We start from the raw sequence: 14614 nt of genomic DNA, 5'->3' as shown, positions 1-14614 counted from the left end.
AATTACGGGTAATTAATTAGCATTTGGCATAAATTATTCGATTGGGAAATAAATAAAATTACTGCTAAAGCGCAACTAATAATATCTGAAAAAAATTCGATAGAAAATAAATATAAAAACATGCAGTATTTCTTATCTTTATAGTTAATGACATTTGAGTACATGCAGGTAAAACACCTGACTAAATTCAATTATTGACAACTTACTACATTGTTTGTCACGATCTATTTTTCACAAATCACAAATGTTTAATTATTTTATTTTATTTTCTTAATTTTTGTTTGGTTCATTTTTTTTTTTTTATTATTTTTTTCACTTTCATTTTCAATCGAAAAAGGTATAATATATGATAGCTGCGGAAAATTAAATAATGTATGAGCCGACAAAAATCTTCAATGCTTATTTCAGCAATGCAAGAAAATAAAAAAATTTTTCGTAAAGAATGGAAAAATATTGCGTTTCGTTCCATTACTGTATTATTCGAACGTGATGACAATTTTTACTATGATTTTGGTTGATGAATTTTTTTTTTTTTGTATATTCATATCGAATCATTAAATAACACCTTCGCACCTACCCTATATTTATTATTTATAATATGTATACATAATGATAATAATGTAAAGATTATTCATACGAATAATAAATAATTTTATTAGTGCACTTCATGAAATTCAGTAATTATTCCTTTCCATTGTTCATCTAACATCTCACAAACTTCACTAACTTGCAATCCTTGGGCAGAAATCACGTTCCGTTCAAATGCTCAAGACCGTGATACATCCTGAAATTCGATCAAACTTGCCGTATTACAACGGCATTTCAAAGTAGGTTGAATTGCTATACTATTGAAATAAATCGAATTTCAACATGTATTGCATGGCTCTGATGGCTCAATGTTAATTACCTCCATACCTAAGAACCATATTATACTTTGCAGCAAACTTTTTGATTAAAGAGAGGTTGTATTTTCTCAAAATCAATAGTAGGTTGCTGATCATTCCGTCAAGTTTAAATAGCGGGATATACTATGGCTACCAGATACAAATGTAAGTTAAAAGAGTGATTTTCCTGCTCCCAGGATTGGACTAGTATGGCTAAACCGGCGCATTCGATAACGATTATCGACAATTAACCGAAATCAATATTATAAACTATTAAAACTAGGTCGATCGAAACTTCATTCAAAGTTCGGTAATTGATTGTGTCTAACAATCGAGGTGTAATAAATTATTAATTACATATATAGGAAATTCAGAAGGTGTGCGCGTTACGACAAACACCACATCCTAAAGCAAACTCTTCACCTGTCGGTGGATGTTTTACGTGCAGCGGGCATTCGTCTCCCTCTAATTGCTTAGCTTTAGGACCTGGAAAAAGCAAATATTCAAATACATTTTTCAAGTACACAGATGAATTGTAATCTTGTTGAGAGAATTATCATAACTAAATACCAAAAATAGAAATGAAACGCTTACCCGCGGGACAAGAGGGAAGCTCGATTTTGGGAATATTGGCGACTCGTTGAAAATCGTCGTGACACGTGTTACAAAAATGCGTTGTTCCAAAACAGAAGAACACTGCGACTGAACAACAGTATCTACACTTATATTCGAGGAAATCGGCGCCATGTTTCGGACACATTTGGGCCCTCGCAACATCACTACATCCTCCGCAAACAAGTTCAGTCGGATCAAACGTCTCTCCGCCTAGTTGAGCGTCGCATCTTGCTTCACCGCCATAATACGCCTTTTGACATTTATAGCACACGTAGTAAGCATAACGATCCATAGCATAAGCCGCAGGATCCTGGTGGTATCGTGCCCCTGGTGCAACCACTGCTTCGGCCCTAGAAGAAACAGTAACATTCGAAATTCAGTCCGCGGTTCCAGCAATACTTTATTACAAATTTTGCAAACAACAGAATTGACGACGACTTACTTGTGCAATCCTTCGTACTCGAGTCTCATCAGAGCCTTTCTTCTTACATCTTCGAAGAGAGCCTTGACGCTGACCAATTCTTCGGCCAACGCTGGATGATCTATCGGCTGTTTACAAATGGGACAAAGCGAAAAACTGAATGTAATTCTCGGGCCGACCCATTGTTTCAGAAGCACGCTACGGCAGCAATGTAAATGAAAGACGTGACCACACTGCAGTTGGATGGCCGGAGCGCAAGAGAGTGCTTCGGTGAAACAAATCATGCACATGTCATCGGCGTCCTGTTTTAAGTCAGTCCCAGGCATGCATCTGTGCAAACATGGAAGACAGGGCCGTTCGTTTCTTACACCACCACAAACGTGTCCGCAGGGATGAACTTTGCTACAAGCATTTTTTGCGTGCTCCTGACAGTCGTGATCTGAGCATATATTCCCGATGGCGAGTAGGCCTGTGTTTCCAGTAGTGCCGCAAAATCTACAAACTCCCGACGTTGAGCCGATCGGTTTACTCGGTGAACCGTCGCGAAACTCCACCAACGCTTTCAAAGTTCTACTGTCCGCGAGAGCCAAGACCCAGAACAGTTTTGTACGTCCGCATCCTTCGTGAAGATCAACGCGAATCGCTTCCTCCTCTTCTTTGCAGACTTGACGAACATGCATCCTAGTACGTCTGTGTAAATGTAAAACCCTGTCACAATCGGCGCACAGATTACCGCAGACGTTGCACTGAATTATTGCGTTCGTCTCGTTGTCGTCATGATTACTGCAAGTCGGCTGAAATGATAAAACAATATTTACTAATATGCTTAAAGTTCTTACGACATACAATGAGTTTTATCCAAACATCGAAGGAAAAGAAAAAAAAGACACGCACCCTGGGCGGCGGTGGCTGTCCGTCGGCAGCACTCCACTGTCCAGAAGAAAGCCTCTCAACGTGATCGATGTCCAGAACACAAAGCGAAGCTAGAGCGAGCCACAAAGTCGGTGTATGAAGACATTCGTTTGGATCTCGACTTTTTTCGTCCAGTCTCGTGAGGTTCAATATGTTTTCAGCTATCGCAGCCTTAGTTACAGCTGCCCAGGCTTCGGATATCTTACCCTAGTAAATTAAAATTGACGTAAGCAACAAGTCGTCGAACTTACTAGCAATGGTTTGCACTTCGTTTCACAAAATCACTCACCACAGCCATATCTTTCAGCAATCGTATAATGACTTCAGCTAATTTTCTGGTCATGCATCCTCTCAGCCACCATCTTGAGCCAATATCGTTCTTCGGATGAATACTTGTGGCTAATGACACGGTCTGTAAAGCTTTACCGTTTTCCTTCCCTTTTACTTTGACTTGAACAGTTAGTGCCTTTGCGATGCAACTCAAAAAAACGTCGAGTATTCCTGGTTCGTGTTCATCGAATTCGTTAGATTGTACATGACCTTTATTCGTGACGGAAACTATGCTAAAATCAGGAGGCGGCAGGTGCTCGACGTTGACCACACTAGCAAGAGTCAGTGGCTTGATCTCCGGCAACATTCTTCTCAGCAGCGACGTTACCTTCGAGTGAAAATAAAATGATAAGCTTCTGGTTTCTCGCGTAATACTTGAAGGAAAGCATCACGTTCAGTCGCAATTAACCTTGGAATGCTGATCTTTACCTGTCTTTGTACTCGAGCAGATCCAGTATGAAGCAGGCTCAACAAATCTCGCAGTAAACCATATTGATGTGAGAGATAATTTCTTCCTACTGCGCTGCCGCTCAACGCCAGAACCATGGACAGCATTTCAAAGCAATACGTATCTGCTGCCTTTGGTAAATCGCTGCCATCGCTCATCAAGCTGTTCACCGGAGTGGCGGAGCACAAGAGAGCTTCCCATTCCTCCCTGAGACGGGTTGCCTCTTTTCTTATAGCTTGAACTATATGAGCGCAAACTTGTTTCTGCAGATGAGTGAGTTTACTTCTGCTGAATAAAATCCCGACCATGTGTTCGCGAAGGTCGTTACTCTCCTCCAAACCTTTGTTGGCAATGTCGACAGCTTCCATCGGTTGTTGCTGTTCACCTTGTATCAATTTGCCAAATACCTGGATAAATTTCAAACTATTAGTTACAAATGTGCAAAGTAAGCAGTAGCATACATGGTTCTATGATAATTTTACGAGCTAAACCAGATACAAACCTGCGCAGTTATCAAACGAAAGACTTTCAATGTCTCAGCTTCGCAGTTCCTCTGTTGAATGGTCAACGCGCTATGTTGCTTTCCAATTTTCAGTGATTCACCTTCAATTTCTCCCAAAATTCGAATCTGCCTAACCCGTAACGAATTGTCAGGGCCTTTCAATTCCAATCGAACAACGACGTGTCTCATGTCTAAAAAAATATATCACCACTCATTATTCGTTCATTAATCGCAAAGTAAGCGCGAGTTTTCACGAACTTTTTTATTTCCAACACAATTACCTGTTACCGGACAGCTGACCCAACCAGCTGATCTACTTTCGACATCTACGGTCCTGAGTTTAAAAAGCTCGTCAACATTTGGTCCAGATTGAAAAGTCACGCTGGAAACTTTATTCTGCAAAAGATAAGTGATAATTTCAAAGTTAGTGCAGGTATAATTTGTTGGCATTTTACATTTTGTTCATAATATTTGTGCAACTTCTAAACTCGACTTGCTCCTTACCGCCAAATCTCTGCAGTTATCAACATGGATGTAGATCATTCTAGGATAAGAATGCGCGCCACACAGTATAGTGATCGTCTTTGTTTTATTTCTATCTTCATCACCGGATTCCCAAAATGTTTCGGTAGAATTATCTGTGAGACTACCGATCATAGCTTGTCTACTCGATGCCTTAATCTCAACTCCACCCGTCAAATCTTTCAATGCTTCGACAGAGTTCGTAATGTGTTGCGAAAACGTTGACTGATGACTCTCGTGCATACTTATATTGACATCTTCCTCTTCTTCGGAACGTGACAGAATTTTACTAATGTTACTAAACACATGACTGCGATGTAAGAACATGTGATCGGCAGGGGTAAATCTTATTCCCCAACATCTCACTGCCGCTTGCTGTAGTGGTGAGCCTGGAATTATCGTGAAATGTAATGGAAGTTATTTCTTTGTAGTCACAAATTGGCCTTATTGGTTGATTTTTTGCTGTTTGAAATCCTTACCTGGCGGCGGTAAAAGCATTAAATCAGCAATGGTTTGTAATAAAGTATGAAATGCGGCTGGAAGAGGATTCGCAGCCTCGCCAGCAACGACCAAATCACTTAGTGGATGTTCGCAGACCCCGATCATATCCTGTAATAAGTGCAGAAGTAAATGCTGTGATAGGAATTTATCGCGTTGCGAATAACATCTCTTTTCTTCAATGGAATATATTTTTGAACGAACTTACGTGATCCTCCTTTTTTTCAGTTCGATTATCGTCTTCGCTAACATCTAGCGTATCAGGTGTTACGGGTGTTAGAGCAGACAGAAACCACCATAGTAAATCGTGCAAACAAATTGGCTGAGTAACGCTTCTGAGTAACCAGTTCAACGCTTGCATAGCATAAACACGACATGCGGCACGTCTCAATGCTTGCTTCATAGCAAGTTGAAGATATTGTAAATTATGTTGATGCAACACAAACGACATTACTGGTCTTCTCAGTATCTCTACTTTCACATTGTTCGCTGTTTCTGCTTGGCTAGTTGATACTATCGCCGATTGGTCTATCGAAGGTACCAATTTCTGCAACGCTGCCGACGGGTAACACAGAAGCGAAGAACCAGCGTCTGTTTTGATAAAATTTGATGGTGTTAAAATTCACATCAGGATAAAGAAATTCATACATTCAGTTAGAAGAAATTGTCACTAGGTAATAAAACACCGATAATGGGATTACAAAAGGGTTTACATTTCCCTCCACCTCATACCTGGTAAATGATGTTCGCTTCTGCGATCAAGTAACAAATTTTATTCTCATTGTGGTAAAATAATAACTCACCGTTATTCATTTCACTGCTACTGTTGTTCCTTTTCCGCATCATAACAACTCTCCCATCGTTACTATTTCTTGCCCATGGAGCTCCAGTGGACATAGAAACTGATCTGTGAAACATTCCTCTGCCCTTGCCGCTGTCACTGTCACTATCGCTTACGGGACATTCTGATAACGGCTGAAAGGGTGTAGAAAAAAAAATCAGACATGAGTGATCATTCTTTAAATCTTATTTATGATTTTACATTTATAATCATGGTTCTATTTTCAACATTCAATCACTCACCCTTCCATTACTGCTATTAAACGAACCATTTCCGTCATATGGATTATGTTGTCCGCTGTGTCTCCTCAACGTTTCCTCGTAATATCTTTCATCGTGGCTCTGAGAGGTGTTAATTCCAAGGGCTTGCAAACATTGAAATGGGCCAGTGGGGGGAAACGGTCCAGCTGGTTCAGGCGGGCTATGATTTTCTGCTACAGAAGACAAAGTCTGCGACGGTCTTCGCTGCTGTTTTGGAATGCTTAAACCTGAGGCACTAGCTAAGTCGAGCAAGAACATTGCGTTGTTTTTCATGACTATATGCGTTTCGTTTCTACTTGGACTATTGGTGGGCGAAAGAATCCTATTCATTGCTCCTTTCCTTCGAGTAACTCCGCTGACGAATTTCTTACTAAGTTTATTTTTCTTCGTTTTCAAATACTTCTCTCGACAAGTGTCGCAAATCAAATACCAAGAGCTTCCACCAACTCCTCCGTCCCCGCAATTACCTGCCCAACCGACGCAGTAGTTTCCTCCGCTATTGTACCCTTTACCACCAGCATGCCAACCGCAACCAGGATGCATCATTTTCATGTGATAGGTCACAGGGTGTGGAAACATCAGACCGCAGAGTTCGCAAGTTGTTTCACGCTCGATACCGCATAAACTTTCGCCTGCACTTGTTTGTCCTACTGGTTTCCATTCTTTTTTCTTCCTACTAGTCTTTTTCTCCTTGTCTCTCGACTTCTCTTCTTTCAAAGGTTTATCTGCAGAAGATTTTTTCGTCAGTCTTATCGTCTGCATATGCGCCACGGGACTGTGGACGATGTTTTGTTGATTTATGACCTGGAGACAATTGGTACTCAGCTCTTCCCAAAGAAACACCAGACACTTCAAAGCCGGTGGCAATATCGCTACTGTGTGAAATTCTGGCAAGGCAGTTAACTTGCTCGCTTCACCTTCCTCTTTGATAATGTTTTCTTGCTTTTTCCGACTTCGATTGGCATTAGCATTCGCCGCGGATCTGGTCAATGTTTCCAGTGTACTTGGTTGGATGTGCAAGTAATTACCGGCGTTACTTACTTCAACGGAATGTCTTTGCCTCGCCTTTTGCTCCTTCGTCAATTCCTGTTTTTGCTTGTCGCTAGATTGCACAACAGACTGCCTCGTCACCACAAGTGCACCTTGCTTTGGCAGGCTGGGATGGAACTTTAAAAAACTTGCGCAAGCCATGGCATCGTGCACTATACCTTCGTGCCACAAATAAGCGGCAAATACCGCTCTCAAACATTCGGCTACCGACGGGCTGACAGCCTCTTTCACCTTTTCTTTGTTCAAATTTATTGCATGACTCGTACTAGGCGTTTGGTGACTGTTGGCTGGAGACATGGCTCGTTTAAACCGCGTCTTCAAGCCCTTACTATGATCCTTGCGATTCAATTTTGGAGAAAGACGTTCGTCCTTAGTCCCTGAAGCCCCAATGCTGAAGTGACCCTTCATTGCTGTTGTAGCGTTATCTGGGCTAGTCTGAGTTTGGGCCTGTGACATCTTACGTGGACTTTCTTGAGAATCCTTCAAAGCGAGATAAAGTTAAAAATGTATACGACGAATGATTTTTTAATGCTCGACTCAGGCTTCACTTACAGCCTCTTTTCGCGGTGTGTCTGGTGGGCTAGCAATGCTATCCTCAGATCGCATGTGGATCGAACTGCAGCTTGGACTCGGAGACAAATCTCGTGTGTTTGCTGTAATGCAGCTAACTCCACTTGGCGATTGCGACGGATCTCTAGTGAGACTGCTCACCAAAGCGCTGGTATCACTTTGAGTTGAACCACGACGATGAGATGTAGCAGAATCGACCGTTGCTCCAGACACTAGTAAATAAATGAGTCGTATACTATTTTACGAATTTCATTCTCATACGATAACTTGTACAGAAATTTGAACCGAGCTCTGCAAATATTGAGCTCATACTTAGTTACTAAAAACTTATTCCAGGAATACTGTAACTGTGCTGTAATACAAGGATCGTGTATGAGTTTTTAAATCAATATAAACAAGCGGGAAAACTCGCAAATATTTTTTACAGCAAAAAATTGAGTTAGAAATCAATTTCAAATTGGATGCATGTTTACCGTTACCATTTTCTCCCTGTGTACTTTAAGCGTAGAATTACAATGAACGATTTAAGAAGCTTTAGAGTTAGTTTTGCATGCTGATGTAGTATACTGTGCAATACTGAACATGATAGTAACGCATGGTCCAACATGATGTTCTATGTATCGCGTAATATTAAAACTCCTTGTTAGTGGATTAGTTGACGTTAAGCTTTGTGTCAAACGTAGGTTTATGTGAGTTAGTGGTATAAAAACGTGTTAGTATCCTTACCTAACGGAGATATCCCGATACTTCGAGGGGAGCCGCAGAGCAGAGGGCTGCTGCCAGCACTGTCCCCCCCGCCTATCAAATTCCTCCCACCTGGCGAGTTTTTAATATTTGCAACATGTATCGGGTTTTAATGGCAGTTTTGTGGCTTGAATATTGTTTCTCATACTGCCGTAATCTTTGTATGTATTAAACTTTATTCAAGTCACATAAAATGTTAACTTACACGACTATAACTTAATTACATTACTAAAAGCAGCAAGTACATAATACAGGATAATCATTCACAAATAGAGAACTTTGAACCCACATGCAGAAGAAAAATTTTCAAACAACGCTTATTAGCCGTAACAGTGTGAGATGGTGTAGAGTTTCTGGCTTGGTCTTTGTGTTCATAATAAAATTTTGGATTCATCTCATATTGTTGCGACTTGAGTGGTTTCTTAGGAACATAAGCACTGAATACCTGGAATGTTAGCAGCGGGAGGAAAGAGGCAGTTGCCAGAACCAATTGGCTGTCGGCAGGATCCCGCTAAGACCAACACCGCTAGATTGTTACAACTAAATCGTGTGATTGTGCTACTTGACCGTTATATGGTCTGATAAATGTCTCAAAATACTCGGGTTACCGTAATAATTTTCAGCTTATTACGATAAAAACACTGAAAACCTAACTTCTTTAACGTGTTATTGCTATTCTCTAGACTGCGGTGAGAAAAATATTTCCCAAAAGACGTGTGCATACCTCGTCCAAATAATATAATGATAAAAAAAAGTGACACTACTTTGATTCTGCTATATGTGTAAAATTCGTAAAAGCATCGAACTACACTGTTACGGAATTTAATCATCGGAAATATGAGCTTATTATTTTCTGTCACTATTATACACCTATCTCTAACATTGTTTTGTCAATAAATTTCAAAGTGCGAGACGTTGACGAGTATCTATTAGTATTGAAAAAGTGTATATTTATTGTATGTTTCTTGATTGTTGAGTCGACTATGGTGAGAACTAAATACGTACCAGGTATTGGGACTGGACTAGAAGAACGGCTGTGAATTCGTGGAGACCCACCTTGGGTATTTTTTGGAGAAGAACTTCTCGATGTTCTCCTTGGTGTTTCCGGAGGAGTTGATCCGTTACCATTGGCCCGACTTTCCCCTATAGCTTTTACCAGTTCCTTCACCGAGACTCCGACAAACTCTGGAATATCTCTGTAGACAAAAAAATGTTGTTAAACGTTTAAAAAATGTGGCCGTGCCGGTATCCCTTATCTCTGTACGTCGATCAACTTGTGCGCTTACTTTCCCGGCGATCCCTTCTTGTCTCCGTGGTGCTTGTCTTCACCCCGTAACCATTTTTGAAGCACACTAAATTTTCCACCACCTTCTCGATCCCTTTCTCTCGCCACTCGTTCCTTGGTATGCGGTTTACTGAACTTTGGCGAGGCGTCGTTTTTCTCTGGTGTAAATCTATCGCTCCCTGAAAAATTCAAGCATTCAACTATCGAACCATCATCATTGTGTTCCTCGATGTTTTACCTGGAGAATCATGCTGATTATAAGAACCAAATACGAATGGATTTATGTTGTTTCCTTCCCCAGACCCGCCAGTTCCCGGGGTAAAATTTCGCGTCGTAAAGTTGAATCCTTCATTGCTGCCTGACGGTGCAGAAAAGTCGAATCCTATATTGTCATGCGAAAACGTGGCATCAGGCATCATCAGTTTTCTCTCCGCTTGGTCGTTCTCAAGCTCCTGTTCAATTTTCATATAAACTACACCGTGCTTGTTCACAGCTAGTGACCAGGCCTCGTCTTCGGGATGAAAGCAATATTTGAAGGCCGCCTCGTCGTCTATCTGTACCCAAGTACCTTCGCTGTTGACGTGCTGAAAGAGAAAATTGTTCATACGTCTCAACCCCGGCGGTACAATAAACAAACAACCGTCAAATTTCACGTCTAGAAACTTACGTATTCTTGAACAGTGATGCTGTTCCCAAGGGCCAGCATGCCGACCGGAGGTGCTTTGAGACTTGGCTTGCTACGAATGTTGTGACCAGAAGCTCCACACTTGACAACCACCATGCATTTCCCGCTGTCAAAAGTGACGGTCTTTCTCCTGCTGAAATATACGCCACGACTTCGTACACTGAGAGAAATTTTTAGTTCCGGTTACCGCTCAGTCCTTGACTATTTTCATTTTTTACCACTATCGAAAAATATAGTTCTAGGTAGAAAATGAAAATTAGATTTCTAGTATCGGTTGCTATTCTTTCTCATTACGATCACTGTTGCTATATTTTCTTGCAACTGTTGCGAAAATTTAACGCTTGTGCAAGAATAAATGGACGTTAAAGCCTTGTTCAACTAAAAAAGTAGAGTGAGTCTCAGAAACTGATTTTGCGTTGCAATAACCAAGAAAGGATCGACGATAGCGCAAAATGGTTGGGCGTACTTCGTTTTTCGTAATCCCAACAATATTCAAACAGTTTTTTCAACGATACCTGTTTTACTGAATTTTTCTAGTTACTATAACAAATGAAATTTTTCTCGGCGCACATCGCGTTTCATCCTGTCTTCAATACCCCGAATAATTCGTCAATAAACTTACTCGTCGTTGTGCTCCGGCCTTTTCCGCAGGATAGTTTCCTTTATCACTTGGTCCAGAATCGTTTTCGGCTCCTCAACCGGAAGCAACAGAGTCTTTCCCAGATGCTGATTGTACTGCAGACACCAGGCCTCAAGGTGCCCACTGTTGCAGTATTGCTTGATGGTTTCCGCGTTCAAACGTAGCCAGACACCGTCGTCGTTGTGCATCTGATACGCAAAATTACCAAGCGTCAAACGACCACGTAAAAGACACAGGATAGAATCGAACCGACAACGTTCCTTCGACAAAGACCCGCTCCCTTACCTCGTCTATAAAACCTATCGTATCGTTAACAAACACCACGCTGATTTGCTCGCTCTGGAGAGAAGGATGCGCCCTGATCCTGAGCCCGGCGCTATTCTTTGCTACGAATTTCCTCAGTCTGCTCGGCTGGTGCTGAGGTTTCTTCACGATGTTCTGAGTCGGTGGTTGCATACCTTGGGGTGGTTCCTTCACCTCGACCTTGAAGTTCTGCAACATGAGACCAATTTTCGCGTAAGCTTCTTCGCCTGGAAAGCGTGCTTCGCCCTTATTTTTCGGACCCATTTCACTCACATCCTCCATGCTGTACCCGTCCACGGTAACCATAAGAGAGTACCAGCCAACGGAGGCCGGCGTCCATGTGGCACTGTAACTTCCATCGCCGTTGGGCCTGACGAGCATACTTTCGCTGGATCTCTTGACCGCCGGAGATGTGAACCTCAGTTCTTCGAACGAGTAATTCTGGTAGGCCTTCATGATGGTGATAGCGTAGAAGCACATCTTGTTGTTAACTGTAACTTCGTAGGGAACGTCGAGGGTGGGCTGAGGATGACCACCGAAGGTCATCGGGTCCGGTTGCGATACTCGACGCATTTTTCTACCCTGGTCAGAGTCCGCGATGTCTTTTTTGTCGATGGGAACCGCCTTCACTTCGATCTGAAACACGTCGGGAATTTTCGACGGTGTTATGGATATTTTTTACGGCTTTGCCGTGGGTTCAGGGAGAGGATTGAAATTCAGCTGGGAAGGTCTAAAATCATCCCTGTTTTTGGGAGTTTTTCTTTTTTTAAGAAAATGAAAACACCCGAAGCAGTTTGAAATTAATAAAAAAATGGCGGTATGGCGGAAATAAGTAGCAAACGACCAGGTTTTCAATCCGGTAGCTCAGAATTCTGGTTCAATTTTTATCCGATCGACTTGAAATTTTCACACAATCTTCAAAACTTGTCTAGCGATTCGAGATCGTGGCTAGATTTCTGAATTTCAATCCCAAATATTTTTTCATGCGAATTTTTTTAAACTATTCTTCGTTCATAAACGTATATATTTGAATTAATTTTTTTATTTTTTTAAACATTTAGGCTACGACTTGGAACCCGAAGAAGAGTTTGCAACTGAAAAAAGTTTCCTATTTGTTACAAGTTAGACAGTGATGTCAGGAGATGCGCCATCGCAAAAGCTCTCGAGTTCGGAGTCGTTCGCTACTTATATGCGCCACGCCGCCATTTTGTGATCAATTTCGATGAAAAAAATTGAAAATGTTGTTGAAACTATAAATAATAATACCTTGAAATTCAAATTGCTCCAAGTGTTTTCACTTTATTCAAAAAAAAATAAAAATCCTGAAAACAGATATAATTTTAGACCGTCCAAGCTGTAAACCCCCCCTTAAACGAAGGAATTCACCCACCTTCAGGCCCGACACGTGAACAACTTCGCCGTATTGGTCCCTTGTAAGAACAGTGACGATCGCCGGCCATCCGCATCTCATCTCGTCCCTTGAATAAAGAGCCTCGCATTTTGCAGGATCCACAAAGCTGTCCGGTTGCAACCATCGCGCTAATCGTCCTCCGCTTGTTCCGGCCGAGCAAGAAACGAAATCCCGCAAGAAGAGTCGCTCGTTCGAGTGACAACTGAAACGAAAAAATTAAAAACGGAATAGAAATTAATTTCAATTGCAAATCGCCGAAAGCAAACAGAGAATCGCAAAAACTTTGCCGCGCAACGAGGTTTCAGTATTAATTATAAGTGATTTTTATTTCTTTGTTTGTTCTCTCTCTCTCTCTCTCTCTCTCTCTCTCTCTCTCTCTCTCTCTCTCTCTCTCTCTCTCTCTTAAGCTAAAATTAATTGTAAGCAGTATGTAAGTCTGATATCTCTAATGTAATCTCTCTCACCTTGTACCCGCGGATGCATATGTCCTAGTAAAATAAAAATATGTTCTTTCTTTCTTCTTTCTTTCTCTCCTCACGTCTGATAAAAAAAACTGACAATGATTCCAGAAATAAACCGCTAACGCGAAACTCCGCTACGCCGTATTTTTCTTTGCGACAGTAATACGTTCTTTGCTCCATTATTATACCAGCTACTTCCAAAGATGGATCGGAACGGAATAGTAACCATACGAGAGAGTCAGAGTCAATTCCATAAACAGCGGAGTCTCGAGTTCGCAATATCTTGGATACACGAGCACTTGGTGTAACAGGCTGCAATAATGCAGTGACATCATATCACGCTTGTCTGATAATACCGGAAGTGCCGTTTCCACTCGAATACAAGCGGACAAGATTTTAAACAAGATCGATCGGCGATAAAATCTATTAGAATTTAGATGAATGAGGAAAATAATGGGGGGGGGGGCAACAATATATGATTGAGAGTAGTAGGAAAGTTTTTTTTTTGAAGAAACTTTGGTCCGATACCGGAAGTCGTCTGATAAAACGAAAACTTCTCCAGTCCAATCAGTCCGGGGAACAGAATCATATTCTACACCGCTGCCATGATCAACAGTCGCCGAGAGATGTTGGCAAAGTCTGCAGAGCTCGGTTCGTTAAAACGAGTTTCATCGATGTCCCTAATTGGCAAGTATCCCTCGACGTATGTGGATGCTACCGGATTCTGCTGACTATGGGGTCGAGAGTTTCAGTTCGGTGGTCAGAACTGATCGTACAATGCGCAAGGTTCCTCGAGAAAGAAATCGTAACAGCTAGAAAACTAATTTTATTTTCTACCTAGAACTACATTTTTCGGTTGTAGTAAGAAAAAGAAAATAGTTAAGTACTGAGCGGTAACTGGAACTAAATATTTCTCTCAGTGCAGGTATAACTCGATTTTATGTAAAATTTGCTATTCAGATAAATTAGAAAAGAATCAAATTTTTCCCCCATTTAATTTCCAAAAAGTTCGGGCACATCGAGCAGCCCAATTTTCAAACGGCGTATGTCACCGGGATATTTTATGTGTGGCTGTTTCGATGCCAGGCACAAGCCGTAAGGCGACAAAGCTGCATCCCGATATGGAAGACAATGCCAGGATGGCGGGGAAACAGCTATCAGATTCCGAAGCCAGATAACGCGTGAAAGAGACAATCGATCGTCGAGTATTCAATCCAGCTATTGAACGCAAA

General features: G+C 41.4%; 1 protein-coding gene across 1 annotated transcript in view; it reads right to left on the bottom strand.

Moving 5' to 3' along the window:
* Positions 1-225: 225 nt before the first annotated feature.
* hiw (MYC binding protein highwire) overlaps positions 226-14614 on the bottom strand; it is a 165264-nt gene continuing 150875 nt past the window's right edge. Inside the window, exons 32-55 of the mRNA XM_046614088.2 lie at positions 12901-13123; positions 11784-12146; positions 11493-11699; positions 11190-11395; positions 10550-10700; positions 10121-10466; positions 9884-10061; positions 9603-9793; positions 9043-9108; positions 8580-8669; positions 7836-8065; positions 6216-7763; positions 5936-6107; positions 5341-5723; positions 5114-5243; positions 4617-5023; positions 4394-4508; positions 4113-4303; positions 3592-4017; positions 3122-3490; positions 2815-3039; positions 1942-2714; positions 1479-1849; positions 226-1370 (exon numbers count right to left, since the gene is read on the bottom strand). Of these exons, the coding sequence (XP_046470044.1) occupies positions 1255-1370; positions 1479-1849; positions 1942-2714; positions 2815-3039; positions 3122-3490; positions 3592-4017; positions 4113-4303; positions 4394-4508; positions 4617-5023; positions 5114-5243; positions 5341-5723; positions 5936-6107; positions 6216-7763; positions 7836-8065; positions 8580-8669; positions 9043-9108; positions 9603-9793; positions 9884-10061; positions 10121-10466; positions 10550-10700; positions 11190-11395; positions 11493-11699; positions 11784-12146; positions 12901-13123 (7477 nt within the window). The 3' untranslated portion in view covers positions 226-1254. The remainder of the gene's footprint in view (positions 1371-1478; positions 1850-1941; positions 2715-2814; positions 3040-3121; positions 3491-3591; positions 4018-4112; positions 4304-4393; positions 4509-4616; positions 5024-5113; positions 5244-5340; positions 5724-5935; positions 6108-6215; positions 7764-7835; positions 8066-8579; positions 8670-9042; positions 9109-9602; positions 9794-9883; positions 10062-10120; positions 10467-10549; positions 10701-11189; positions 11396-11492; positions 11700-11783; positions 12147-12900; positions 13124-14614) is intronic.

This window comes from Neodiprion pinetum, chromosome 2, assembly GCF_021155775.2.
Source record: "Neodiprion pinetum isolate iyNeoPine1 chromosome 2, iyNeoPine1.2, whole genome shotgun sequence".
Lineage (NCBI taxonomy): Eukaryota > Metazoa > Arthropoda > Insecta > Hymenoptera > Diprionidae > Neodiprion > Neodiprion pinetum.
The sequence above is the reverse complement of the archived record's forward strand: the minus strand, read 5'-3'. Positions and strand labels throughout refer to the sequence as shown.